We start from the raw sequence: 27795 nt of genomic DNA, 5'->3' as shown, positions 1-27795 counted from the left end.
GATCATTGAGGTCGTCTCGAAAGAGAAACAAACAAAAAATTTTTTTTCACGTTAATTCAAATTGCTTTGGGATACGTCTTTCCTAACTCGATCTAGATTTTTTCGAAGACTGCTCTATTCTTGGGTATTTTTTTACCCATTCGGGTTAAGTGGATTCAATTGAAAGGACTAAAACCATTGTACCGGCGCTATACCAGTATAAACCAGTAAGGAAAGACAAAAGTCGGGCGGTGCCGACTGTGTCATACCCTACACCTACCTTATAAGTATAATGTGAGAGCTATATCCAATTCTGAACCAATTTTGATGGACCTCGGTGGGCAAATATGTTCAAACTGTAATAACCACGGTTGACAAATGACAACATTATTGCAAATTGCCCAAAATCTGACGAACATAAATATAGGAGCTATATCTAATTCTCAACCGATTTCGAACAAACTTCTCAGATAATGTGGTAGTCGTCGAGGAAAGCGTTGTGCAAAATTTTGGCAAAATTGTTCAAACAATGCGCTTGCAGTAGCTCTTGGGGTGAAAATCTGTCGATATACATATATGACAGCTATATCTAAATCTGGATCGATTTCTATGAAATTCTTCAGTAATATCGAGATTCATAAGAAAATCCTTCCTGCAAAATTTCGTAAGAATCTATTTAAAACTGAACACTTTCTTGCAATATTTCTCAAAATCAGACGAACATATATATATGGGAGCTATACCTAAATCTGAACCGATTTCGAGCAAACTTCTCAGATACTGTGGCAGTCGTCGAGAAAAGCGTTTTGCAAAATTTTGACAAGATGGGTCAAAAAATGCACTTGCTGTGACTCCCGAAGTTAAAATCGGGCAATATATATATATGAGAGCTATATAAAAATCTGAACCGATTTTCATGAAATTCACCAGTAATATCGAGAGTCATAAGAAAATCCTTACTGCCAAATTTTAAGAGAATCGTTTTACATTTTATTGCACGATTTCTACGTTTTATTGCACTATTTCTCAAAATCGGACGAACATGGGAGCTATATCCAAATCAGAACCGATTTCGAGCAAACTTCTCAGATACTGTGGCAATCGTCGAGGAAAGCGTTGTGCGAAGTTTTGAAAATATTAGTCAATAAATGCGTTTGTAGTGGCTCTGGGAGTGAAAATCGAGCGATATATTTATTGGGTTGCCCAAAAAGTAATTGCGGATTTTTTAAAAGAAAGTAAATGCATTTTTAATAAAACTTAGAATGAACTTTAATCAAATATACTTTTTTACACTTTTTTTCTAAAGCAAGCTAAAGTAACAGCTGATAACTGACATAAGAAAGAATGCAATTACAGAGTCACAAGCTGTGAAAAAATTTGTCAACGCCGACTATATGAAAAATCCGCAACTACTTTTTGGGCAACCCAATATATATATATGAGAGCTATATCTAAATATGAACCGATTTCCATGAAATTCACCAGTAATGTCGAGAGCCATAAAAAAATCCTTCCTGCCAAATTTCGAGAGAATCGGTTACTGGAAATCGGACGAACATATGTATGGGAGCTATATCCAAATCTGAGCCGATTTTTTCCAATTTCAAAAGGCTTCGTTTATAAGCCGAAAAACATGCCTGTACCAAATTTTAAGACGATCAGATGAAAACTGCGAACTGTACTTTTTACACAAATTAACATGGACAGACGGACGGACAGACATACAGATGGACATAGCTAAATCGAATCAAAAAGAGATTCTGAGTCGATCGGTATACTTATCAATGGTTCTATCTCTCTTCCTTTTGGGTGTTACAAACAAATTCACTAAGTTATAATACCCTGTGCCAAAGTAGTGGTGTAGGGTATACTAAGAAATAAATATGTATGTTTCCACGGTTAGAACGAATACGAACACAAAATGCAAATGTTGCCCATGAACATTTCACTAAGGAACAGGGGCAAACTTCTCACATATCAATGAGTGCAGTCCGATTCAAGTTTTTAAGCTCAATGATAAGGGGCCTAATTTTTATAGCCGAGTCCGAACGGTGTGCCGCAGTGCGACACCTCTTTGGAGAGAAGTTCTATATGGCATAGTACCTCATAAATGTCGCCAGCATTAGGAGGGGAAAACCACCGCTTAAAATTTTTCTGATGGTCTCGCCAGGATTCGAATCCAGGCGTTCAGCGTCATAGGTAGACATGCTAACCTCTGCGCTACGGTGGCCTCTAACAAACCACAGGGTTTGCAAATTACTGCAACGGCTGGTACAATAATTTATAAACCCTTTGTTCGTTCAGTTCGAGCCTTAAGCCAAAAAAGTTTTGTTAAACTTTTAATAGGTATTATTTCCGTTCGTAATGGTTATTTGAGATTTTTAAGGTGGATAGGCGATGTTTGGTAAAATTGAGGTAAATTGCTTTCAAGTTGGTCAAAGTTAATCGAAATTTGTTTGGACTGTCTTTGAATCCGACCCGAAAGAGTTGTTAAACAAAACCTATCGTCTCTTATTAACTCCTCTGTCTGCCTTCCTGTTCACAAACCCCTACAACAGACGCCTACCATTTTTTTCGAGTTGCAAATCGTTGAACGCTAATTAAGATTTATTTTCGTTTCTTGGTTTTTACCATTTCAGAAACTCGAAAAAGAAATCGACATGAATTTCAGCTTCGTGTGCCAAACACAACTACCATATAGACTTGATTTCTACTATTTATTATTACACAACTACAACTACTTCTATTTTAACTTCATGTATTAATTATTATTGTATTATAAATGTGTACTTATTAATTATAATCTATGATTTAACAGAAACCCATTATCTTTTGATTTGAATTATTTTTTTTCTTTTTTGTTAATAAATTATTAATTGTTGTATTATTTTCATTTATTTTGGGATGAAAGAAAATTTTGATTATGTGTTTAAATTTTGCCCTATACTGGATTGGGTCTACCTCATAAATATGACTGCAATTCAATTTGTTTAAGCATTTAGAAAATATTAGCTAAAGGCATTAACAAAACACGCCATATCAGATAGTCTAAAGTGCCCTTAAGCACTACCCCTTCAAGTCTCAGATTCCTGTGAATTTTTTTTTGACAGAGTCCGGCTTTTGCGTTATCTGTGGATCACGTAAGCCGAAATCCCCTTTTTCGTTTCTTTCTCACACTTCACCACTATCCTTTCAATTGTATGCTAATCCTTTACATGTAACTAACAGTTTGCAACTAATGGTCATTTTCATGTTTCTTGTCTTTTTCTCTACCAAGCTGAACTAAAATAAATGTTTTCTTTTTTTCGTTTTGTTTTGTGCAGCCCTCTGTTGAGATCGCAAAGTTCGGACTTGATGCCGGACTCAGTTCGCTACAACCTGCTGGCAAGGCCACAACAACAGGCACAACCAGCGGCAGCACAACAAATACAGTCGCTCATTAAAGGTGGACCCAATAACAATGGCTCAGCCCCAACAGCATCCAAAGCCGGTGGTAATAAAAGCAAACGCATGGTAAAACAACACAGCACCGCAAGTCAACAGTCTACCTCGTCGACCTCGTCGTCAGTGCAATCAGCTCCGGAACATGGCAGCAGCAGCAAACAACAGTCACCCAGTCGTTTTTCAACATCCTCTCTAGAACGACAGATATTGCCACAACATCTGCAGCAGCACAACTTTAAACCACCTAAAACTGTGACTCCTATGACTTTTCCCAGTCTGGATAGGGACTTTTTGTCATCGGTCTCCACTCTGCAATCTGCCGGCAGCTTAAAATCGGAAGAGTTATTGTTGGCTTCACAGGCCTTGGACAATATATCAATGGTATCGGATTCGTATCACAGTGATACCCAGCTACATACAGTGGACAATAATGGTTCTGACACTGCGGTCAGCGTCAAGAAGCGTAAGAAAGGTTTGCGTTTTGGCTTTGGTAGTAAAAAATCTCAATCGAGCTCATCGGATACAAGTAGTAGTAAATCCAAAAATACATAGTTTTCAAGTGTGTTGGCGTGAAAGTAATATTCGTTCATTTTTCTCATCGCCGTATAGTAAAGAATTCAATTATTACAACAACAACAACAAACTCAAGTCTTAGGGCAACGCCATGACCCTCTTCTGAAAAGCAATACAATAAATGAAATAAATAAGTGACTGCAAGTAGTCTTCCATTTTCCAAAGTGACAAACCATAAAAGACAACCAATGACGACGACTTGAGGGCATAGAAGCCACTGTGCGGTGCATGCAGCGCATGTTCTTAAGAGTTTCTTAATTGTATTAACCCCCACCTTTAAAAGCGTATGCAGAAAAAGTATAAACTTTTAATATTTTCCCTTAAAGTTTCTTTAAAAAAAAACTACCGAATGTAAACAGGCTATTGTGAGAGTAACTTATCTTCTCTAGCACTACGGCAACAAAAATGTTACACTCACAGCCATTGGCCGAGTTTAACCTAGAGAAAATATATCAGGTATTCAATGATGAAGTTATCTTTAATGATTTTTTTGTTAATTACGACTTTTTGTAAAAAATTAATAGAATTGAGTGTAATTTAGTGTTGCGTGGTGCTATGGAGAATTGCAATGAAGTGGAGATAATTCACTTGGGTCAATAACTGAAAGTATAAAAAATGTATTTCCGTCCAACATTGCTTTTTTACCTTTGTTTTCCATAATGTTTATCGCACCGCAGAGGGTAGCATATACGTCTATGAAGGAGGGAGAGTTATCGCCAATCCTTTTTGGCATTCTTGATACTTTCTCACTAGGTTAGGTTAGTCTACAGACCCGCTTAGACAATTTTAAGTCTATTGTGATACCACAGTGGCGACTGACCAAAGCTTCTAGCGGAAACCGAACCCACGACCCCTGCATTGGTAATGCAATCACACTACCTACTCGGCTACCGGGGCTCCTGACCGTCAGACAAGATTGGCGAAGGTCAATACCAAGATACTCGTTCTCCTAGGAAACTTCTTCAAACGATCGATCCAAAAAGTTGATCAATCTTCCCCCCATATGCTTGTATAAGGATACATCAAAAACTTTGTTCTGTCTTAATCTAATCATTCAATGGTCAATTTACAGTCCTTTTTCAAATCTTTTGTCGAATGATTCATTATGAATTCGTCCTCTACTTCTTCCTACCCTTAGCTTTGTTCATATGAAATGAGGGAATGTTCTACTGAATGAAACCAGCAAGATTTTCTGCTTCCAAATCTATCATCTAAAAAAGCAATCATGAAAAAATGTCGCTAAAAGCGAATACAGTACCACCCTTAAAACGAAACGGTTGTGCCTAGGCGCATTCTTCCCCTAATCTCGTGTGGAAGTCCTTCGCTTATTGTTTGGTAGTAGCGTCAGCTGGTCGCTTTCATTTTCGATTCTATGGTTTGAGCATCCAATCTGTGGGCCAGATGACTGACTAATTTTTTGTTTATAGCGTCCCATCTTAAATTGTTTTAATTCAGTTGGTTGTCATTCTTGACATATTTTTCGTTATAACGCTGAATCTTAAATTACGTCTGTTCGCGTACTTTTTCGGTAAAATTTGCCGGTAAAAAAAGTTACAGGAGAGTAAGCACAACTTCACTCTTTTTTGCTGTTTGTTTGAATTAAACAGCTGGTTTGCATAAAACAGCTTTTCAACGCTGCAAACTTCTACTGCAAAAAAAAATCCTCTAGAAATTTGCAAATTTGCTCTCTTTCATGTAATTCCCGCTCTCTTCTGCTGGTGAACAAGGTACTCAAACGACTTCTAGTAACAATTTGTGCCAATTTAAAAACATTTTAGAGTACGCAAATACACATATTGTCTGGCTTCAGCTACGGTCTTTATTGTACCGATGTGGTTTAGATGTGATGGCTTGCTTCAGATGACCGACTTTCTCTTCTAATTCATAGCCTGAAAAATGTTGGTTATTTCATGAGTTTTGCTCTTGAGCAATATTGGCTTTACTTTGATGAATAAATATCGTATCATAAAATTTTTGTCGTTTTGGTCGTAAAAATCTGGAAATGGTTAGATTTATTTGGACCTCCTTCTTCTAGGGTCCAACATTATTTTTTGGTTTGCTTCAGCTAGCCATCTTCCTTCGGCGAAGAGGGTATGAATTTCGTGCTCTACTCCCAAATACCCCTTAGATCGGTATATATACCCTTAGATCGGTAAATATGTATATCCAATTTAGGGATGTTTTCGTTAGGTGATCCCCCAGACACTTGGCCCTGAAAAAATATGACCATCATGCTCTACCCTCAATACCATTTTTTAAACCCTATTTTGCCATTGTACCAGACACTTGGCCCCGAAAAAAATAGTAACATCACGCTCTACCCTCAATACCATTTTTTAAACCCTATTTTGCCATTGGACTAAGGGAAGTTTATGGGATGAGGTGTCTCCCAAACACTGGGCCCCAAAATTGTTTTTGAAATTCGTTTTCCAATCTCAAATACCTTTCATTTGAACCGCATATTACTATGGCCGGTAATTTTTTTAATATTTGGAGGGTGTGTTTTGGTGGAAGGGGCGGTGCCTCAAATACATGGTTCCACTTTTGGATATCAGATGTGTATGTGTACCCCCAAATCCCTTTATTTGAGGCCCATATTGCGATAGTCAGTAAATAATTGCTGTTTGTGGGTTGCTTTTGGGGAAATGCTGGACACCCAGAAAATTGGTCCCAAAAGTGGGTATCAATTTCGTGCTCTACACCCCAATACCTTTCATTTGAGCCCCACATTGACATGGTCGGTAAATATGTCCGATGTTATCAACTCCCAAATATCATTTATTTGAATCCCATATTGGTCTTAACATTTGCTATAACAAATACCTTTTATTTAAACGCCTTATTGCAAAAGTCAGCAAATATGTCGGGTTTGGGGTATGGGCCTTAAAAATTATCAATATCAAGCTCCACTATCTTTAAGACCCAAATTGTCATGGTGAGCAAATACTTCCTATTTACGGGTGGGACTTCGCTTAGCCAGTTGGTCCCGAATATTAATATCACATTCGTAGTCTACTCCCAATTACCTTTCATTTGAGCCCCATATTTCCATAGTCGACAAACATGACCGTTTTGAGGCCTGTTTTGAAGGCGTCCACTCAGTGACTTGGCCCTGAAAATATGTATCGGATTCTTGTTCTACTCTAAAATACCTCTTATTTGAGGCCCATTTTGCAATGCTCAGTAAATATGTCCTGTTTGGGTGGTTTTATGAGGGTGGGGTGGCCCATAAACACTTTTTCCCGAATATTGATATCAGATTCGTACTTTACTCCCAAAGACTTTTCATTTGAGTCCCATATTGCTATGGTCGTAAATTTTTCCCCTTTGGGGGGTGTTTTTGGGGTTGGGGCGGCCCACCCTTCCCAACGACTTGGTCTAACATTTGTATATCAGATTCGTATTCTACACTCAAATACCTTTTATGGGAGTCCCATATTGCCATGATCAGTAAATATGTCCTGTTTGGGGGGTGATTTGGGCAAGGGGTGGACCCCCAGAAACTTGGTCCCACCTTTGAATATCAAATTCGTAATCTACTCGCAAATACCATTCATTTGAGTCCCATATTGCCATTGTCGGTAAATATGTCTGTTTTAGGGGTGTTTTGGGGGTTGGGGTGGTCCCCCAAACACTTGGTCCGACAATTGGATATCAGATACATTTTCTACCCTTAAAGACCTTTCATTTGAGTCACTTATTGTCGTGATTGGACTATATATATATATATATATATATATATTTGGTAGGTTTTGGGGATAGGGCGGCCCCCCTAGGTACCCCATCCGAAATTTGGATAGCAAATTTTTGTTTTTAGGTTACTTTAATAGATCACACAAAGTTTCGCTAAAATCGCACCAAACATCTCCAAGATCTGGCGTTTCTGAAAATTGGGGTAAGGGGAGGGTCCGTCCCCCCCTTCAGATATCAAAAAACGTAGTACCCCTACCCAAGAAAATCGGTTCAACCGTTTTTGAGTCTATACGGAGCAAACAAACAAACCACTTCCTATTTTATATATATGAAGAAGATTTCTGTCATTTGGGTAGTTTAAATCTAAATGAAACTGCTTTATCGTGGTGCATTCTTTCGTTTATCTCCTATTAAACATTGACAGTTTTTTTTCACTTCATGCAATTGCTTTGTCAGGATTTCTTTTAAATCAGCTGGCAATTTTCCTTTGCTTAATTTTTTTAATAGCATCCAATGCCTGGGTCGTTTCATGAGATCTAACCAAGATGGTGCTTTTTTGATGAATAATTTCTCCATTTTACCTTTTTCGTCATTTGGGTCGTCAAAATCCGTTACATTTAACCAAGTACATCGGTCCGTTCGTTTGTTTTTGTTTTGTTACTTTTTGAAGGTGCTGGCTTTTGTTATTTTTTTTTTTTAAATACATTAGTTCTAGAACCGTTTCATTGGAGGCCACCGTGACGCGGAGGATAGTATAGCCGCCTATGACGCCAAACGCCTGGGTTCAAATCCTTGCGTGAACATCAGATAAATATTCTCAGCGGAGGTTATCCCCTTACTAATGCTGACTACATTTGTGTGGTATGCCAGGATTCGAACCCATGCGTTCAGCGTCCCACACATGGGGGCCACCGTAGCGCACAGGTTAGCATGTGCGTTTCGGTCGCCCCCTTGTGAGGTATCCAGTCATGTTAAAACTTCTCTACCAAGTGGTGTCACTATGCGGCACGCTGTTTGAACTCGTCATAAAAAAGGAGGCGCCCCTTACCATAGCTTAAAACTTTAATCGGACTGAACTCATTGATAAGAGAGAAGTATCCACTCTCTTGCTTAATGGAAACTTCATGGGAAATTTAGTATATCGTTTGAATATTGTTTTAAGTTACTTTCATATTTCTAAATATGGAGGTATGGATGGTTCTGACCCTTAGCGAATATTCATTACTCTCATTGAGGTCTCTCTCACCACTCTCATTGAGTGAAGTTACTCTCACTACGCTTAGAATAGCATCTCCTATGTTTAATGTTAGTGCCTTTATGTTATAAAAATAAGTTTTTGTTTTAAATTTTAGTTATTAGTTAAAAAACATATTTAGAGAAAAGAAATACAATTATTTAATAATTCCTGCATAATTCGAATCGACTAAAAGTGTGTTTAAAATGCACTCGAACGAATTTATACCATGTTCTCGACCAAACCATGTTCTTGCCAAAACGAAAAGTAAAGAAAGTTGATGAAAATCTAATTTAATATTTCTATTTGGTCTCCCCTCTATTTATACAATTACCGAACCCCTTCAATGGTGCTGTGTATGCATTAAAAATCCAATACCAAAAAAAAAAACATTTTATTGTGTCATGTGCAAGCAAGTCAATTTTTTTTATTATTTTTATACCCTCTACCATACGATGGGGTGTACTAATTTCGTCATTCTGTTTGTAACACCTCGAAATATGCGTCTGAGATCCCATAAAGCATATATACATATATTCTTCATCGTCATGTCATTTTAAGTCGATCTGGCCATGTCCGTCCGTCTGTCTGTCGAAAGCACACTAACTTTCGAAGGAGTAAAGCTAGCCGCTTGAAATTTTGTACAAATACTTTTTATAAGTGTAGGTCGGTTGGGTTTGAAAATGGGCCAAATCGGTCCAAGTTGTAATATAGCTGCCATATAAACCGATCTTGACTTCTTGAGCCTCTAGAGAGGGCAATTTCCGATTTGGCTGAAATTTTGCAAGTGATGTTTTGGTATCACTTCCAACAACTGTGTTAAGTATGTTTCAAATCGTTTCATAATCTGGTATAGCTGTCATACAGGGTGGCTGATGAATATTGCTACAATGATGAATATTGCTACATTTTTTTTTCGGTGTATGGAATACATTTTTCTTTTATTCATGTTAAATTAAATTATTAAATTAATTATTAAATTATTATTAATTAAATTAATTAATTAATTAATTAAATTAATTAATTAATTAATTAAATTAATTATTAAATTATTATTATTAAATAGAAAAAAAGTTATTACATTTTTTTTTGGTAGCGGCTTTCATCAGCCACCCTGTATAGACCGATTTTGGATCTTGACTTCTTGAGCCTCTAGAGAGCGCAATTCTCGTCCGATTTAAATGAAATTTGGCAAGTGGTGTTTTGGTATCACTTCCAACAACTGCGCCAAGTATGGCTCAAATCGGTCCATGTTTTGATATAGCTCCCATATAAACCGATCTTGGGTCTTGTGTTTTTGAGACTCTAGAGGGCACAATTCTCGTCCGATTTGACGGAAATTTTGCACGTGGTGTTTTGGTATTACCTTTAACAATTTTGCTAAGTATGATTCAAATCAGTTTATAATCTGGTACAGCTGTCATATCAACCGATCTTGGATCTTGACTTCTTGAGCCAATAGAGCGCGCGATTCTCATCCGATTTGTCTGAAATTGTGCATGAACTGTTTTGTTATGACTTCCAATAACTGTGCTAAGTATGGCGCAAATCGGTTCATAATCTGGTATAGCTGTCATATAAACCGATTTTGGATCTTGACTGTTTGAGCCTCTAGAGGGCGCAATGCCCATCCAATTTGGCAGGAATTTTGTACAACGGCTTCTCTCATGACCTTCAACATACGTGTTTAATATGGTCTGAATCGATCAATAGCTTGATACAGCTCCCATATAAACCTATCTCCCGTTTTTGCTTCTTGAGCCCCTACAAGGCGCAATTCTTATCCGAATGAACTGAAATATTACACAATGACTTCTACAATGTTCAGCATTCATTTATGGTCCCAAACGGACTATAACTTGATATAGCTCCAATAGCATAACAGTTCTTATTCAATATTCTCTGTTTGCCTAAAAAGAGATACCGTGCATAGAACTCGACAAATGCGATCCATGGTGGAGGGTCAATAAGATTCGGCCCGGCCGAACTTAGCATTCTTTTACTTGTTTTTTTTTTTTGTGTAATGCATCCGTCCGTCTGTCTGGCATATCGGACAAATCATTGCCACTCTTTAGAATAAGTGAAATGGAACTCTTCTTTGCACTTTGTCGGTTGCGATTGCAAACCCTTCTATTATTATTCAAAATATATTCATTTACTGGTAGTGGCATTTGCCGACAACAAAATATTGAGTGCACTTGTTGTCAAAATCAGTGTTTAGTGCAACTCTGATTTTGTGTATGTTACTTGTTCTCGCCATGTTTCGTTGTGTGTGTGTTATGGTTCTTAACTATAATACAAACACTATGACATACCAGGTTGTACCGTTAACAATTGAGTACAATTTTTTCTCGCGAAGTGCACTATCTGTCAACGAGTTTTGGTTTTGTGTGTGTGTGTATTATAGTTAAGAACCATATCACACACAAACAACGAAAAATGGCGCAAAGTAGTTACATACAAAAAATCAGAGTTGCACTAATCACTGTTTTTGACAGATAATGCACTCAATATTTTGTTGTTGGGCAACTGCCACTACCTGTAAATGAATATATCTTGACACGCACAAAACCAAAACTCGTTGTCAGATAGTGCAATTCGCGAGAAAAAACTGTACACAGCTGTTTACGGTACACTACCTGGTAATTATGTCATGTTATTATTATACTATTCTGTCACTTACAACATATGTATATGTGGTATCATTATCTATGCGTGTTTAGCTTAACGTAAGGTATCGCATTTGGATATATGAAGGAAAACAAACAAATTTCTCCCCATTCAGTCTTCTATATAGCTGTAAAATTCCTCATCTGCACTCAATAGAGCTGATAAGTTTCTCCACAATTTGTAAGGATATTTCTTACAAGTTGTCATACTTATTCTCAAAAATCTTAGAGGTCTGCCCAGCTGGGAACTGGGAAAAAATTGTCGGAGCCAAGGGATTTTATTCAATTCATATGAGTATGGAAATAGTTTTAAACATTTTTATGCATACACAGCATTGTTTTTTTTTAAGACATTATTGCAAAAACTATTAAAATAAAATTTTCGAAAAGAAATATTAAATTTTGAAAATTAGTTCCACGCACTTAATGGCACACTTTATCTATTATTTTTAAAGAAAAGGAAAACTCGAAAAACGAATGAAATGACCATGAATTCACCTAGTTGTGTTTTTAAATAAACATGGGTAAATATCCTCAATTTTCGTTTCAAGAAAATTAAATGATATTTACAATATGGACTTGATGACAGTATATACGATTAACTTCTATATAAATATCTGGCGAAGTTGGTTCAAGTTTTTCTTGTGTAATCTAATAATAAATCTACATATTCACCAACATCATAATCATCCAACCAACGAGGCACCAGCTACATTGTCAATTAATCGAATATCTCGCACTAATTTTATTTTTATAGTTTTATTTTGTTTAGATTTATTATAAACACATGCTACAATATTTTTTTCATCAACTCTGTTTTAAAGTATTTATTATTTATTACACACACACACCCACACAACCACACTCTCTTATTTTCACATTTGGGCCCACTTTTTCAAATGGCAGTTAGCGATTTGTTTAATGTAAAATCGTTAAAGATAAGTTTCATATATTAAGCTTGGGAAAGTGTTGCTTAGAACTGTATACATACCTACATATTTATAATTTTGTTATACGTACACCATCTTGCAAAACTTATTTAATGCACACCTTATATATATGTGTACTTACCATGATGATTAAAGAATGAACTAAACAGATGACAATTACACTTGTTATAACACCCACAGAGCTCCTCCTCCCACTTATAGACTTTAAAGGTCGCCTTAACTGTTTACACTTTATATACCACTACATGGGAGAGAAGTTGCCATCCTTTAATACTATTATAATTAATATATTTTTTTTTCTTTGTCAACTCTCTTTGGCTATTGTTTATTAGTAATAAATATTTGTTAACAGATTTGAAAATTTAAATTTCTACATTTCTATGCTATAACCTTATCCTTTTCCTCTTACCAACACTTAAGCAATATGCTTCGAATGCTTTAATTTCAAGGTTTTCAAAAAAAATAAAAATCAAAAAACATGATATTAGCAAATGAAAAAAAAGGCGTTTCTATGTGCAACATTTACTTAAAAAGTTAACTTTTTTTATTCATAAAATAATATTAGCAAACATGTATTATGAAACATCGACCTAAAGTTAATTTTTTTTTTATACACTATATACTTATATACAGTATGATGTTCTATTGATAAGTCTGCAAAATTTCTTCGTCTCTCTATTGTAATTTTATAAATTTTTATTTTAATGTTTAGAACGATTACAACTTTATATATATTGTAAATTATATATTTAAAAATAAAATTAAAATCTATGGTCTTTAGTAAAAACGTCTTTCATTTTGAATAGGTGAACAAGTTTTGGGCTTTCTAAATTACTCAGTAAGCCAATGTGCAAATTTGGCGGCAAAAGTCGTGATATTCGTGATTTTTCATGATTCGCCACATGTGACGATTTGATAAACGCCTTTTGAAGCAAAGCAAACGTATTTTTTTCGACATTTTTTTTTACCCACCAATCGATTCGAGTCTGTTTTTGAGCTATTGTCAAATTATGTGGGATCCAACAAGACTAAACTCTTTCAGCCCTGGAGCCGAATTACTGCATACGCTTTTCTATCGAATGACTAAACTTTTTCAGGCCTGGGGCCGAATTACCGCATACGCTTTTGTATCGAATGAGATTTCGTCATGTATCGAACAGTTGTATTACCGCACTCGAAAGCTGTCGTATCAAATAGCTACCGAATATTTTTGCAAATCAAACGTGAATTTAAAAGAATGGCTACATTCCTTTTGTTTTGCTTGTCGTCTTCTGTATCTGAAGAGAATTCTGTATCGATCCCATGTCATTGACGAATAATGCGTACACAGAAAAAATAAATCTCGGTTTCGAATCACAAAATTAATACAATTACGAAATGATAATAGGGGAGTTTTATTTACCCACTAAGCGGATTTTCTCACTTAGTCGGTATGTAGAAAAATGCTATCCCCGTTTACCTTAGCGGCTAATTTTGTCGCCATTTATAGAGATGGGCGATGGGTAAATACCCAAACGGTATTTACCCGGTAAATTACAAATGTCAAATTTTGCCCACGAACATTCCACTAAGGAACAGGGACAAAATTCTCACATATCAATGAGTGCAGTCCGATTCAAGATAAAGCTCAATGATAAGGGGCCTCCTATTTATAGCCGAGTCCGAACGGCGTGCCGCAGTACGACACCTCTCTGGAGAGAAGTTTTACATGGCATAGTACCTCACAAATGTTGCCAGCATTAGGAGGGGAAAACCACCGCTGAAAATTTTTTTCGATGGTCCCGCCAGGATTCGAACCCAAGCGTTCAACCTCATAGGCGGACATGCTAACTCTGCGCTACAGTGGCCTCCTGAGGTAAATTGGATAAATACCGGGGTATTTACCCATTTTTACCCAAAAGCTGGGTATTTAATATAATTTTGCAGATATCTTGGGTATAAAAAATTTTTCAAAAAATTGTTGATTTCGTATTCTGTAAATTTGACCTTCTGATTTCATAAAACCGGATTTGAGTTATATATAGCCGCTATATAGACCCATCTCCAGACTTAAAGGCAATAAATTGATTATTTTTCATCCATTTTCGATGAAATTAGGTACAGTGAGTTCTGGTAGACCCTTATTCAGTTCTGTGAAGTGCGGTTCAGATCGGACTATATTTGGATATAGCTGCACTCAGACCGACCACCCGATCTCCCGATATGGGGTATTGAGGCCATAAAAGATGCATTTATTACCCGAATTCGATGAAATTTGGCACAGTGTGTTCTAGTAGACACCCATTCCTATCAAATGTGGTATAGATCGGACCATATTTGGATATAAATGCCATATATACCGATCTCCCGGTATTGTGTAATGAGCCCATGAAAGGAGCATTTTCATCCTATTTCAAAGAAATTTGGCACAGCGAGTTCCGGTATCCCTCTAAACCTTTCTGTTGAATATCGTCCAGATCGGACCATATTTTGATATGGCTGCCATATAGACCGGTAATGTACCGTAAAAGAGCTGAGGACAATTTTTTCGCGCGAAGTGCACTGTATTTCAACGAGTTTTGGTTGTGTGTTTGTGTATTATTGTTAAGAACGTAACACACACAAACAAAGAAAAATGGCGCGAACTAGTAACATACACATAATCAGAGTTGCACTTATCACTGATTTTGACAGATATTGCACTCAATATGTTGTTGTTGGGCAACTGCCACTACCTGTAAATGAATATATCTTGGCCATAACGCACAAAAACGAGAATCAGAGTTGCACTTATAACCGATTTTGACAGATAGTGCACTCAATATTTTGTTGTTGGGCAATTGTCACTACCTGTAAATGAATATATCTTGTGTGTAACTTAAATCCCCAAAAACGAAATGTAAACGGGCAGGATATGTTTTTGTATTTAGTTAAAACCTGATCATAAAAGTGTCAATGTAAATGTACTATAATATGGACACCACTTGGCGGATTTTCTCGCTTAGTTTGTATGGAGAAAAAATTATCCCCGATTAAAGTACGTTTACATTGGCCACTAAATTCGAATTTAAGACCTTTTCGAGATTTAACTAGTAGATCCTGTGTTTTTTTTTTTGCAGAAAATAAATCCATGGCTGAATAATCGATAAAAGTACAAAAATATGCAACTGTTTTCAAGAACTGTGTATGGTTGTGTGTAATATGCACAATCAAGTATACGCATGTACGCTTGTATATGTCACTTAAACCCCCTAAAGCGCAGTGTAAACGGACATGATTTGTTTTTGGATTCAGTTGAAACCAGATTTAAAAAATTTCTTATCGCCGTTTATTAAAATATGTGGTGTCATCATTTACTGATTAAAAGATCTGAAGTAGCAAAATTGCTTGAGATTTTAATAAAATCACATTTACGAACTCCGAGAAACATTTATTTAAAATTAAAATTAATTATTTTTGTTTTGTTGACATTTGATTATTTTGGAGTTGTGTCAGTGGTGCCAACGTTTAAAGGACAAAGCATTTAGCGGAAAGAGCCTTTCATTTATCCATAAGCTAGCGAATCTGCCAGACTGGATCAGGAAGCAAATGTTATGCCGATTCCAGAGATGCAATTGTCAAGTACTTTGCATCGTGTCTATTTACCAAATGTTAGTGGCATATCAAAAAAAGAAATTAGAATTTTTTTGATAAGAATGGCTTCCTGTGGATGGTCAAGATATCAAATTGAAAGATCGGGTGATATGTATGTAATTGGTTACTGAGCGATATGAACTAAGATTTTTTCCAGAAATGCGGCCGTTAATGACTCGGGGGTTAAAATCGGTTCGTATGCACACAAAGTCCAAAAAAGCAACGCGGAAAAGTTAAAATATTTTCAATTTTGACGCTTGAAAGCAAGCTTCATTCTGTGTTGCAAAACGTGAAGTAGTGTTTTTGGTCGTCAAAGTTAAAAATTGTTCAACTTTTGCGTGTTGCTTTTTTAACATTTGTTTGCAGAGTTGCATTTTTCAACGCGACGCTCCTCATTCTGTTTAGGCCTTAAAGAATGTTCTTACTCACCTGCAATTTTTACTGGAAAAGTACGCTAGCAGACCTTATGCAAGGTATGGCTGAATTATTATGTGTGTTCGCGTACTCAAAAATGTGTGCATATTTGCATAAATTGTTACTGGAAGTCGTTCGCGTACTTTATTTGTGAGCAGAATAGAGCGAGAGAGTGCGTGAGGGCGAGCACAATTTTGAGTGTTTGGTAATTGAGAGCTTGCAAATTTCTAGTGGAGTTTTTTCCAGCAGAAATTTGCAGCATCTTACTTACTTACTTTAATTGGGTATGACAGAATATTTCTTCCACTAGCCGAACGTAGAATAGCGTTCCAAGCGCCTCGATCTTCTGCGCTCATTCTAAAGTCTCTGACACCAAGTTTCGAGGTGTCTCCCACAACTTGATCTTTCCATCGGGCTTTAGGTCTTCCCGGTTTGCGTGTACCACCGTGTTTGCCTTTTGCAGCATCGAACAGCTGTTTTATAAAATTCAGCTATTTAATTCAAATAAAAAGCAAAAGAGAGTACAGCAAAGGCCGTATACGACCATGGCGAAACAATTAAAGGTGGTCTCATTTGTACAACAACCACAAATCATATGGTTCAATCCGCAATTTTGCCATCAAGCTGATCGACGTTTTGCCAACACACACAAAAAAATTTGTGTGCGTGTGTGTAAACGTGTGCGTACATGAGCAGAGAATATACGAAAAAGAAGATAACAACAAGGCGGATTTAAAAAGGTGGTCCCGCGCAAACAGCTGTTAACAGCCGGCCAGGTTTGACGGTATTAAGATGTCAAATTTCTGATTGCATTCTCTTTATTGTTATCTTCTTTCTTTGTTGTCTTCTATCACATATTCTCCGCTCATGCACGCATACGTTTAAACACACGCATACAAATTTCTTTTATTTGCCAGCAGAAGATATCGGCAGAGTGTGTGAGAGCAAGCTTAAATTTGAGAGTTTGGTAATTGAGAGCTTCCAAATTTCTACTGGAGTTTTTCTCCAGCAGAAATTTGCAGTATCGAACAGTTGTTTTATGAAAACCCGCTTTTTAATTCAAATAAATAGCAAAAGCGTAATATGCAGTTTATACGGCACATCATAATCGTACTGATCGTGTGTGCGTGTTGATTACAGTTTTTGCCCAAAACGGTACATCGGATTCTTTTCTGTGACTTTATTTAATTTTCCATACTTTTCTTCATGGTGAAACAATTAAAGGTGGTCTCATTTGTACAACAACCACAAATCATATGGTACAATCCACCATTTTGCCATCAAGCTGATCGACGTTTTGGCAACACACGCAAACATATGTGTGTGTGTGTGTATACGTGTGCGTACATGAGCAGAGAAAGAAGATAACAACAAAGAGAATGCAAACAAAAATCTGACATCTTAATACCGTCAAACACGGCCGGCTGTTTATAGCTGTTCGCGTGAGACCACTCTTTTAAAACCGCCTTGACTTTTCTTCTCTTTTTATAACTTTGTTTTGGACAGAAAGTGTTTTTCAATGGTTGATAGTTATGTATACATGTGACTGTTGGTTATGTGTGATAAGTACATGTGACGCATACATCCTGGAGGTGGAGTTACATACAATGCGCGCGCATAAACAACGCATTAAAAATTCACCTCTGCAAAAAATTTTCGCAAAAGTCAAACATTTTTTAACTTTGTCGACTAAATACAAAACGTGTTCAATCGTCAAAGTTGAAAATTCTTTAACTTTTGTGCGTCACTTTTGTGGATTTGTGTGCAGAGTTGGGTTTTTAATGCATTCGCATAGTGGGTAACTCCACCTGTATTTTCACCAATAATATTACAATGACCATGCATTATGATGTGCAATGTAAAGTCTCCATAAAGGCTGTTCTTACCCCTGCAAATTTTTAATGGAAAAGTACGCGAACAGACCTCATGATAAAATTTAAATACTGCATTTATCATCCCTGCTGCCAAGGTAAACAAAACTCAGCTTTAAGAACCAAAGAACCTCCCAAAACTTATCTTATACTTGACCGAATTGGGACTGACGCAGAGACACACGCTATTTAAAAAAAATATTACAACGCGGCAGCAAATGGATGTCGTCTGCAGAGCCATTGTTAAATAATACTGCCACCACAGCCATAAAATTACCGATAGCAGGGACCAACAGAATGCACGGGAGGAGCATAAAAATAAACCGTATTCCAGCGACTATAGCTTGTCTGCTGGTGCTATGTTTCCTGGTGTACATTTTCAGCAGCTCGGAGGAGGAACAACGGCCGGTCATGTATGGCATGTTGAGAAATCAAAATAAAGTCAATATGAGGAAATTGTTAATAGGAGCGATACAGGTAAGTAGATGGAAATTCAATGCTTGTGGAATTAAAATTATATATTATAACTCATTTAGGCAGCCCAAAAAGGAGGCTTGGAGATTTTAGAAGTTGCCAAGTCCAGAGATCTAAAGGAGAAGAGCAAGGGCAAGACGGATGAGGGAGCCAATGATCCCTATACAGACGCGGATGGTCGTAGTCATTGTGTAATGAAGTTGGGCATGCATCGAATATTTCCTCGCGTTCAAATATTTTCCGAAGAGGATAAGGAAACTTGTGCTGATATGCCCACATTCGATTTGGATCCCACAGTCTTGCACCAGACTGCAGATATACCCGATGAAATGGTAGACATTAAAGATATCACCGTATGGATAGATCCGTTGGATGCAACTCAGGAGTTTACAGGTATATTAATAGGTTTTTTGAATCTATGCTGGTTTTAGGAATTAAAACATATAAGAAAACGTATGTACATGAAAGGATGATAGCAAGTTCTAATGCTATTTAATGCAGACCACTAAAATTATTTCCGGACTGAGCTATATTCTATGTTGTGTTCATCATCCTCACTAGAAGCTCAGATCGATGTGGAGTATTTGAAACTGCAGTCGCGGTCAGTTAGCGGTATCGAGGAGAGAGTCTCCGTAAAGGGTCGGGCGGCACTGGCTCTTGTTTTAATACTGAGAACCTATGATACTCAATATGACAAGGAGAGTTATTGCCAAAAGTCATAACGTTCCCGTGGTGATCAGTCCTCTGAACTAGAACTTACTTGCTCATCTATAGGAGTTTAAAATGCAAATATGTGGTCACGGTGATCAACATTTTCTGAATTCTTTACATTTGCTTAAATCTTTTGCTTAACATTTATCTTATAAATTTGTTTAACCTTTTCATTTATTTCCAGAACAATTGTACGAGTATGTTACCACAATGGTTTGTATAGCCGTCCACGGAAAGCCTGTCATGGGAGTCATTCATAGTCCATTTATTGGTCAAACTGCCTGGGCCTGGGTAGATCATTCAATGTCTGAGTATTTATCACAAATTCATCCTGACCGGCCTGATGTTGAGCATCCCATTATAACCGTTTCACGTTCTCATGCTGGTGATGTGAAGGATCTTACTCGAGCAGTATTCGGAGAAAATTCCAACATTTTGACGGCAGCTGGAGCTGGTTATAAAGTATTGCAAGTTGTAGCCAATAATGCCACAGCATATTTGCATTCGACTAAAATCAAGAAATGGGACATATGTGCTGGTGACGCCATTCTGAGGGCGCTGGGTGGTAAAATGACCACCTTGGATAATGAGTATATTGACTATGGACCCTCTGAATCACCCGTCAATGCTCGCGGTCTATTGGCAAGCGTTGTCAATCACAAGGAATACATAGAAAAACTAATAGAGTATAGAAAGAGCCATAATGCAGGTCCAAAAAAGAGGTAATACATATAAATGGTACATTTCCAAATATTGTTCCTATGTTAAATGTGGCAAAAGAACAGTAAGATTAGTTTTAAGACTTTTAAAATTTTAGTGCGAAATTAAAATTCGAATATAAAAAATAAAAACTACTAAAATTGATTTTTAAGTAACAATTAACTGAATATCAAATATTGGCCCATTTCTTCTTTTATGGTAATCAATGTGTTAAGCCTCCACGTGAATGTGATCAACAACAGCATCGATGGCCTGTATGCCGACAACACAATTATTGTTTGTGCACACGTTACATGCTTGCCCTCCATCCTATTTCTATTGTTGTGTATTTGAAATATCATCAAAAATGTTAATCATTCAAACTGGAGCCACTGGCATTAATGACCATTCCATTTCTTTTCAATATTGGTGTACTTTTTTTGGTTTTCTTTTTTGCATTTCTTTTTTTTGCTTTTGCTAAGCCCTCAAACCTGTTTTTCAAGAGGTCATGAACTTGATTGGGAATGAGAAAAAATAAGCATTATGTACAAACACACATATTTTATGTTGATGTAAACAAGTGTGTTGATTGTTGGTATGAGAAGCTGATCACCCAAAGCATGTACAACCATTTGGTTGGAACACCAACACCATTTACAAACAAAAATTCCAATAACATAGAACCGCAACAACAATTTGAGCCAGAACCAAAGGAAAAAAGTTTTCTCATCAAAGTTAAAACTGATGCTAAGTAGGATTGAGCTACACAGCAGTAATGCATTCGCTATTTAGAATGCAAATAAAGGGTGATTTTTTAAGAGCTATAGGAAAGTTTAAAAAAATTTTTTTTTTTCAAAAAAACATAAAATTCAGAAAAATGCATGAAATCTTTATTTGAATCAATAGTACGGTTCAATAATTCAATGTTTGAAGATTATTTCATGCAAATGTTAACCGTGACTGCGCCTCAAATGGTCCATCCACTTGGTCCAATTTAGTCATACGAGAGTATGACATTTCTGTCTTCCAATGCGTCAATTGGCTTGGCACAAAAAAATAACTTAAAGGTGTTAAATCGCACTATCTAGACGGCCAATTGACTTTTTCCGAACGTAAAATAAAATGTTCACCGAACTTGCCTCTCAATAAGTCCATTTTTACGCGTGCTGTGTGGCATGTGGCGCCGTCTAGTTGAAACCACATGTCAAACAAGTCAAGTTCTTGTATTTTGGCAAAAAAAAAATGTGGATATTATCTTACCATGGCGCTCACAATTCACAGTTACGTTACGAGTCGCATTTTCTTTGGAGAAGTACGTTCCAATGATGCCACCAGCCCATAAATCGCACCAAACTGTTAATTTTTATACCCTCCACCATAGGATGGGGGTATACTAATTTCGTCATTCTGTTTCTCCTCGAAATATTCGTCTAAGACCCCATAAAGAATATATATTCTTGATCGTTATGACATTTTAAGTCGAACTAGCCATGTCCGTCCGTCTGTCCGTCAGTCTATCGAAAGCACGCTAACTTTCGAAGGAGTAAAGTTAGCCGTTTGAAATTTTGCAAAAATACATCTTATTAGTGTAGGTCAGTTGGGATTGTAAATGGGCTATATCGGTCCACGTTTTGATATAGCTGCTATATAAACCGATCTGGGATCTTGACTTCTTGAGCCGCTAGAAGGCACAATTCTTATCCGATTTGGCTGAAATTTTGCATACGATGTTTTAGTATGACTTCCAACAACTGCGCTATGAATAGTTCAAATCGGTCCATAACCTGATATAGCTGCCATATAAACCGATCTGGGGTCTTGACTTCTTGAGCCTTTACAGGGAGCAATTACTATTCGAATTGGCTGAAATATTGCATGACGTGTTTTTCTTTTAACGACTTCCAACAAAAGTGTTAAGAATGATTTAAATCGGTCCATAACCTAATATAGCTGCCATATGAACCGATTGGGAGTCCTGTCTTCTTGAGCCTTTACAGGGCGCAATTCCTATCAGATTTGGCTGAAATACTGCATGACGTGTTTTGGTATGACTTTCAACAACTGTGTTAAGAATGGTTCAAATCGGTCCATAACCTGAAGTAGCTGTCATATAAACCTATCTGGGGTCTTGACTTCTTCAGCCACTATAGGACGCAATTATTATCCGATTTGGCTGAAATTTTGCATGAGGTGTTTTGTTATGACTTTCAACAACTGTGCTAAGAATAGTTCAAATCTGTCCATAACTTGATATAGCTGCCGTATAAACCGATTTGGGGTCTGGACTTCTTGAGCCTTTACAGGGAGCAATTCCTATCCGATTTGGTTGAAATATAGCATGATGTGTTTTGTTATGACTTCCAACAACTGTGCTAAGAATAGTTCAAATCGGTCCATAACCTGATATACTTGCCTTTGGGGTCTTGACTTCTTGAGCCACTTGGGGCGCAATTATTATCCGATTTAGCTGAAATTTCGCATGACATGTTTTGTTTTAACTTTCAACAACTGTGCTAAGAATAAATCAAATCGGTCCATAACCTGATATAGCTGCCATATAATCCGATCTGGGATCTTGACTTCTTGAACCTCTAAAGGGCGCAAGTATTATCTGATTTGGCTGAAATTTTGTACAACGGCTTCTCTCATGACCTTCAACATAAGTGTCGAATATGGCATGAATCGGTTTATAGCCTAATACAGCTCACCTATAAACCGATCTCTCTATTTTACTTCTTCAGCCCCTAAAGTGCGCAATTTTTACTAGATTTGGCTGAAATTTTACACAGTGACTTCTACTATGGTCTCCAATATTCAGTTCAATTATGGTCCGACAGCAATTCTGCTTATTTACGTACCCTTTGAGTAAAGAATGAGCTTCGCCGCTGAACATAATGAAGCGCGCGATGAACTTTCTTAACAGAGCACGCATTTTGGTATTAAAATTCAATAATTTGCAAACGTTGTTCGTTTCTAAGACATGGTTCATGGTTACATTTTAGACCGAACATACGATGTTTGACAGTGAAACTAAACACGAAACGTGCGTGAGCTGTTTAAAGCAGTGTTGCCAACAAGATAATAGCTAAAAAATTACCCTTTACAAAAACTGTTGTTCACTAATTTGAAAACTGTTTAGATAAGAATGTGGGCAAGAAATGAGATAAGAGTTATCTTATTGTCAAGATGACTATCTCCGCAATTTTTAGATATCGGAGAATAGTTTTTTCTTTAAATTTAATTTTGTTAAACGTCAGACAGATTGTTTTATTATACATCGGATAAATTGGTTTATGTTTATACGACCTAACCGTTATACTTCTTGTGTCTAGAGGAGGCAATTCTTATCCAACTTGGCACAATAAATTTGCCTATGACAACAAATGTGTTCCAAATTGGTATTTTACCTTATACAGCACTCATATGAGGCGATCTCACGGTTAGACTTTTTCAGCTGCCAAAGGGCGCAGATATTATTCGAATTGGATGAAATTTTGCAAATGGTGCTTGCTTACGCACGTTCCTAAAGATCATCCTAAAGAGCTATCATACGATATGTGCGTAACATATTTGCGCGCTATAATCGGCATGTATTGTTATTCCCTACACCACTACTGTTGTAAAGGGTATTATAACTTAGTGAATTGGTTTGAAACACCCAGAAGGAAAAGAGATAGGCCCATTGATACGCATACCAATCGACTCAGAATCACTCTGACCCTGTGGACCCTAAATCTGGGCCAAATTGAAGAAGGATGTCGAAGGGCGTAACACAACTCACTGTTCCAAATTTTAGCTAAATCGGATAATAAATGTGGCTTTTATGGGCCTAAGACCCTAAATAGGCGGATCGGTCTATATGGGGGCTATATCAAGATATAGTCCGATATAGCCCATCTTCGAACGTAAACAGCTTTTGGACAAAAAAAGAATCTGTTCAAAGTTTCAGCTCAATATCTCTACTTTTAAAGACTGTAGCGTGATTTCTACAGACAGACGGACGGACATGGATAGATCGTCTTAGATTTTTAAGCTGATCAAGAATATATATACTTTACTAGCTGAACCGGGCTCGTTCCGCTGCGCCTTCTTTTAGTTTATATGAAACAAAAGTTTCATTGGAATTTTTATTTTCGACAATTAAAAATCTTTAAGTGAAATGAAAATAGTGGTCCCCCAGACACTTGGCCCTGAAAAAATATCAGCATCGTGTTCTTCTCAGAAATACCATTTATATAAACCCCATATTGCCATTGGTTTTGAGGGGGAGTTTACAGGTTGAGGCGTCCCCCAAACACATGGTCCCAAAATTGGTTATCAAAGTTGTTTTCTAATCTCAAATACCTTTCATTTGAGCCACATATTGGCATGGTCGAAAAAATTTTTTTACCCCTTGGGGGATACTTTGGGGAAGGGGTGAAGCCTTAAATACATATACGTACATTTGGATATTAAATTCGTATTCTATACTCCCAAATACCTTTATTTGAGCCCCATATTGCGATGGTCAGTAAAAAATTGCTGTTTGTGGGGAAATTTTGGGAAAGGGGTAGACCTCCAGAAAATTGATCCCGAAAGTGGGTATCAATTCTTGCTCTAACCCCCAATTCCTTTCATTTAAGCCCCACATTGAAATGGTCGGTAAATATGCCCGATTTAGGGGTGTTTTGGGGACTAAGCCCTGAAAATGTATCAGCAACGTAGTCTATTCTCATGTATTTGAATCCCATATTGCCATTGGCCTCAAAATTGGATATCAAATTCGTTTTCTAATTTCACTTAAACCCTCATTGAAAAAGCCAGCAAATATGTCCGGTTTGGGGTATGGGCCCTAAAAACTATGAATATCGAGCTCCACAGTCTTGAAGATGCATATTGTCTTGGTGAGCAAATACGTCCTACTTGGGGGTTATTATGGTGGTGGGACGTCCCCTAGACAGTTGGTCCCGAATGTTGATGTCAGATTCATGGTCTGCTGCCAAATACCCTTCATTTGAGCTCCATTTTTCCATAGTCGGCAAACATGACCGGGGGTGTTTTGGGGGATGGGGCGGCCATTCAGTGACTTGGCTTTGAAAATATATATCAGATTCGTGTTCTCCTATAAAATACCTCTTATTTGAGCCTCATATTGCAATGGTCAGCAAACACTTCCTATTGTGTTATGTGGGTTAAGTTGGTGTTATGTGGGTTAAGTTGCCCCATAGACACTTTTCCCGATCATTGATATCAAATTCGTGCTTTACTTCCAAAGACCTTTCATATTCCTATGGTCTTTAGTTTGTCTTCTTTGGGGTATGTTCTCGGGGATGGGCGGCCCCCCAAACACTTGGTTTCATACTTTTTATTTAAGCCCCATATTGCCGTGGTCAGTAAATAAGTCTTGTTTGGGGGGTGTTTTGGGGAAGGGGTGGACGCCCAGAAACGTGGTCCTACATTAGCTAGCCGCTTGAAATTTTGCACAAATACTTCCCATTAGTGTAGGTCGGTTGGGATTGTAAATGGGCCATATCGGTCCATGTTTTGATATAGCTGCCATATACACCGATCTTGGGTCTTGACTTCTTGAGCCTCTAAAGGGCGCAATTCTCGCCCGGAATGACATTTTGCACGACGTGTTTTGTTATGATATCCAATAACTGTACGAAGTATGGTTTAAATCGGATGATAACCTGATATAGCTGTCATATAAACCGATCTTGGATCTTGACTTCTTGAGCCTCTAGAGGGCGAAATTCCTTTCCGATTTGGCTGAAATTTTGCATGACGTATTTTATTATGACTTTCAACAACTGTGATAAATAAGGTTCAAATCGGTTCATAACCTGATATAGCTGCCATATAAACCGATCTTGGGTCTTGACTTCTTGAGCCTCTAAGGGCGCAATTCTCGTCCGATTGGAATGAAATTTTGCACGACGTGTTTCCGTGTGATATGCAATAACTGTACCAAGTATGGTTTAAATCGGATGATAACTTGATATAGCTGCCATATAAACCGATCTTGGGTTTTGATTTCTTGAGCTTCTAGAGGCCGGAATTCTTATCCGATTGGAATGAAATGTTGCACGACGTGTTTGGTTATGAAATCTAACAACTGTGCCAAGTATGGTTCAAATCGGTTCATAACCTGATATAGCTGCCATATAAACCGATCATGGGTCTTGACTTCTTAAGTCTCTAGAGGGCGCAATTATCGCCCGATTTGACTGAAATTTTGCATGAGGTGTTTTGTGACAACTTCCAATAACTGTGATAAATATGGCGCAAATCGGTTCATAACCTGATATAGCTGTTATATAAACCAATCTTGGGTCTTGACTTCTTGAGCCTCTAAAGGGCGCAATTCTTATCCGATTGGAATGAAATTTTGCATGATATCCAACAACTGTGCCAGGTATGGTTCAAATCGGCCTATAATCTCATATAGTTGTCATATAAACCGATCTGGGGACTTGACTTCTTGAGCTTCTAGAGGACGCAATTCCTATCCGATTTGACTGAAATTTTACATGACGTTTTTTATTGTGACTTACAACAACTGTGCTAAATACGGTTCAAATCGGTTAATAACCTGATATAGCTGCCATATAAACCGATCTGGGATCTTGACTTCTTGAGCCTATAGAGGTCGCAATTATTATCCGACTTGCCTGAAATTTTGTACGACGAATCCTCTGATGACAATCAACATACGTGTTTATTATGGGCTGAACCGGTCTATAGCCTAATACAACTGCCATATAAATCGATCTCTCTATTTTACTTCTTGGGCCCCCAAAGGGCACAATTCTTATTCGAATTGGCTGACATTTTCCACCATGGATCGCATTTGTCGAGTTCTTCTTCCGGCATCTCTTCTAAGGCAAAAAAAAAGGATTAAAGAAAAGATTTGCTTTGCTATTAGAGCGATATCAAGATATCAAGTTATTGCTCTAATAGCAAAGCAAATCTTTTCTTTTATCCTTTTTTTTTGCCTTAGAAGAGATGCTGGGAAAAGAACTCGACAAATGCGATCCATGTCGAGTTCGACCCGCTTTTACTTGTTATATCTAAGCTAGGGTCGGATATTTCGATGTGTTGCAAACCAAAATGACAAAATGAATATACCCCCATCCTTCGGTGGTGGATATGAAAAAAAAAACAAGCACTTTAATTAGTTTATACATATAAGTGTTTATTGTTTATTGTATTATTTTTTTTAATATTCGTTTTCTTTTCATCATTATGCGCCAGAAGAGTAAATAAATATTCGAGTTTAATTCCATATATAAATATATATAAAAAAAGACAAAAATTGAAATCTAAGTGATAAAAATAAAAAAAAAAAAACGTTAAAAATCTTCCAAGACGTACACAAAGCAAAGAAGGAGAAGAAATTCAAGTTGATAAACAAATATGTTATTGTACCAATACCATTGACATACATACACCATCTTCGACTACCTATACATACAAGAGAGTGGGGTGGG

General features: G+C 37.2%; 2 protein-coding genes across 3 annotated transcripts in view; both read left to right on the top strand.

Annotated features, from left to right (window-relative positions):
* The window catches only part of LOC106082017 (uncharacterized), a 19864-nt gene extending 12158 nt beyond the window's left edge, over positions 1–7706 (top strand). For both annotated transcript variants that reach the window (XM_013244318.2, XM_059366492.1), the window contains exon 5: positions 3303–7706. In XM_013244318.2, coding sequence (XP_013099772.2) covers positions 3303–3975 — 673 coding nt within the window. In that variant the 3' untranslated portion in view covers positions 3976–7706. The remainder of the gene's footprint in view (positions 1–3302) is intronic.
* Positions 7707–18518: 10812 nt separating this feature from the next.
* On the top strand, positions 18519–20518 carry LOC106081999 (putative inositol monophosphatase 3). Its single transcript, XM_013244292.2, has 3 exons — positions 18519–18916; positions 18976–19306; positions 19809–20518. Exons 1-3 carry the CDS (start codon positions 18662–18664, stop codon positions 20348–20350), a joined length of 1128 nt encoding a protein of 375 aa, XP_013099746.2. The 5' UTR covers positions 18519–18661; the 3' UTR covers positions 20351–20518.
* The last annotated feature ends 7277 nt before the right edge of the window (positions 20519–27795 follow it).

This window comes from Stomoxys calcitrans, chromosome 4, assembly GCF_963082655.1.
Source record: "Stomoxys calcitrans chromosome 4, idStoCalc2.1, whole genome shotgun sequence".
NCBI classification, from domain to species: domain Eukaryota; kingdom Metazoa; phylum Arthropoda; class Insecta; order Diptera; family Muscidae; genus Stomoxys; species Stomoxys calcitrans.
Note: the sequence above shows the minus strand (reverse complement) of the source record. Positions and strands in the feature narration are given on the sequence as shown.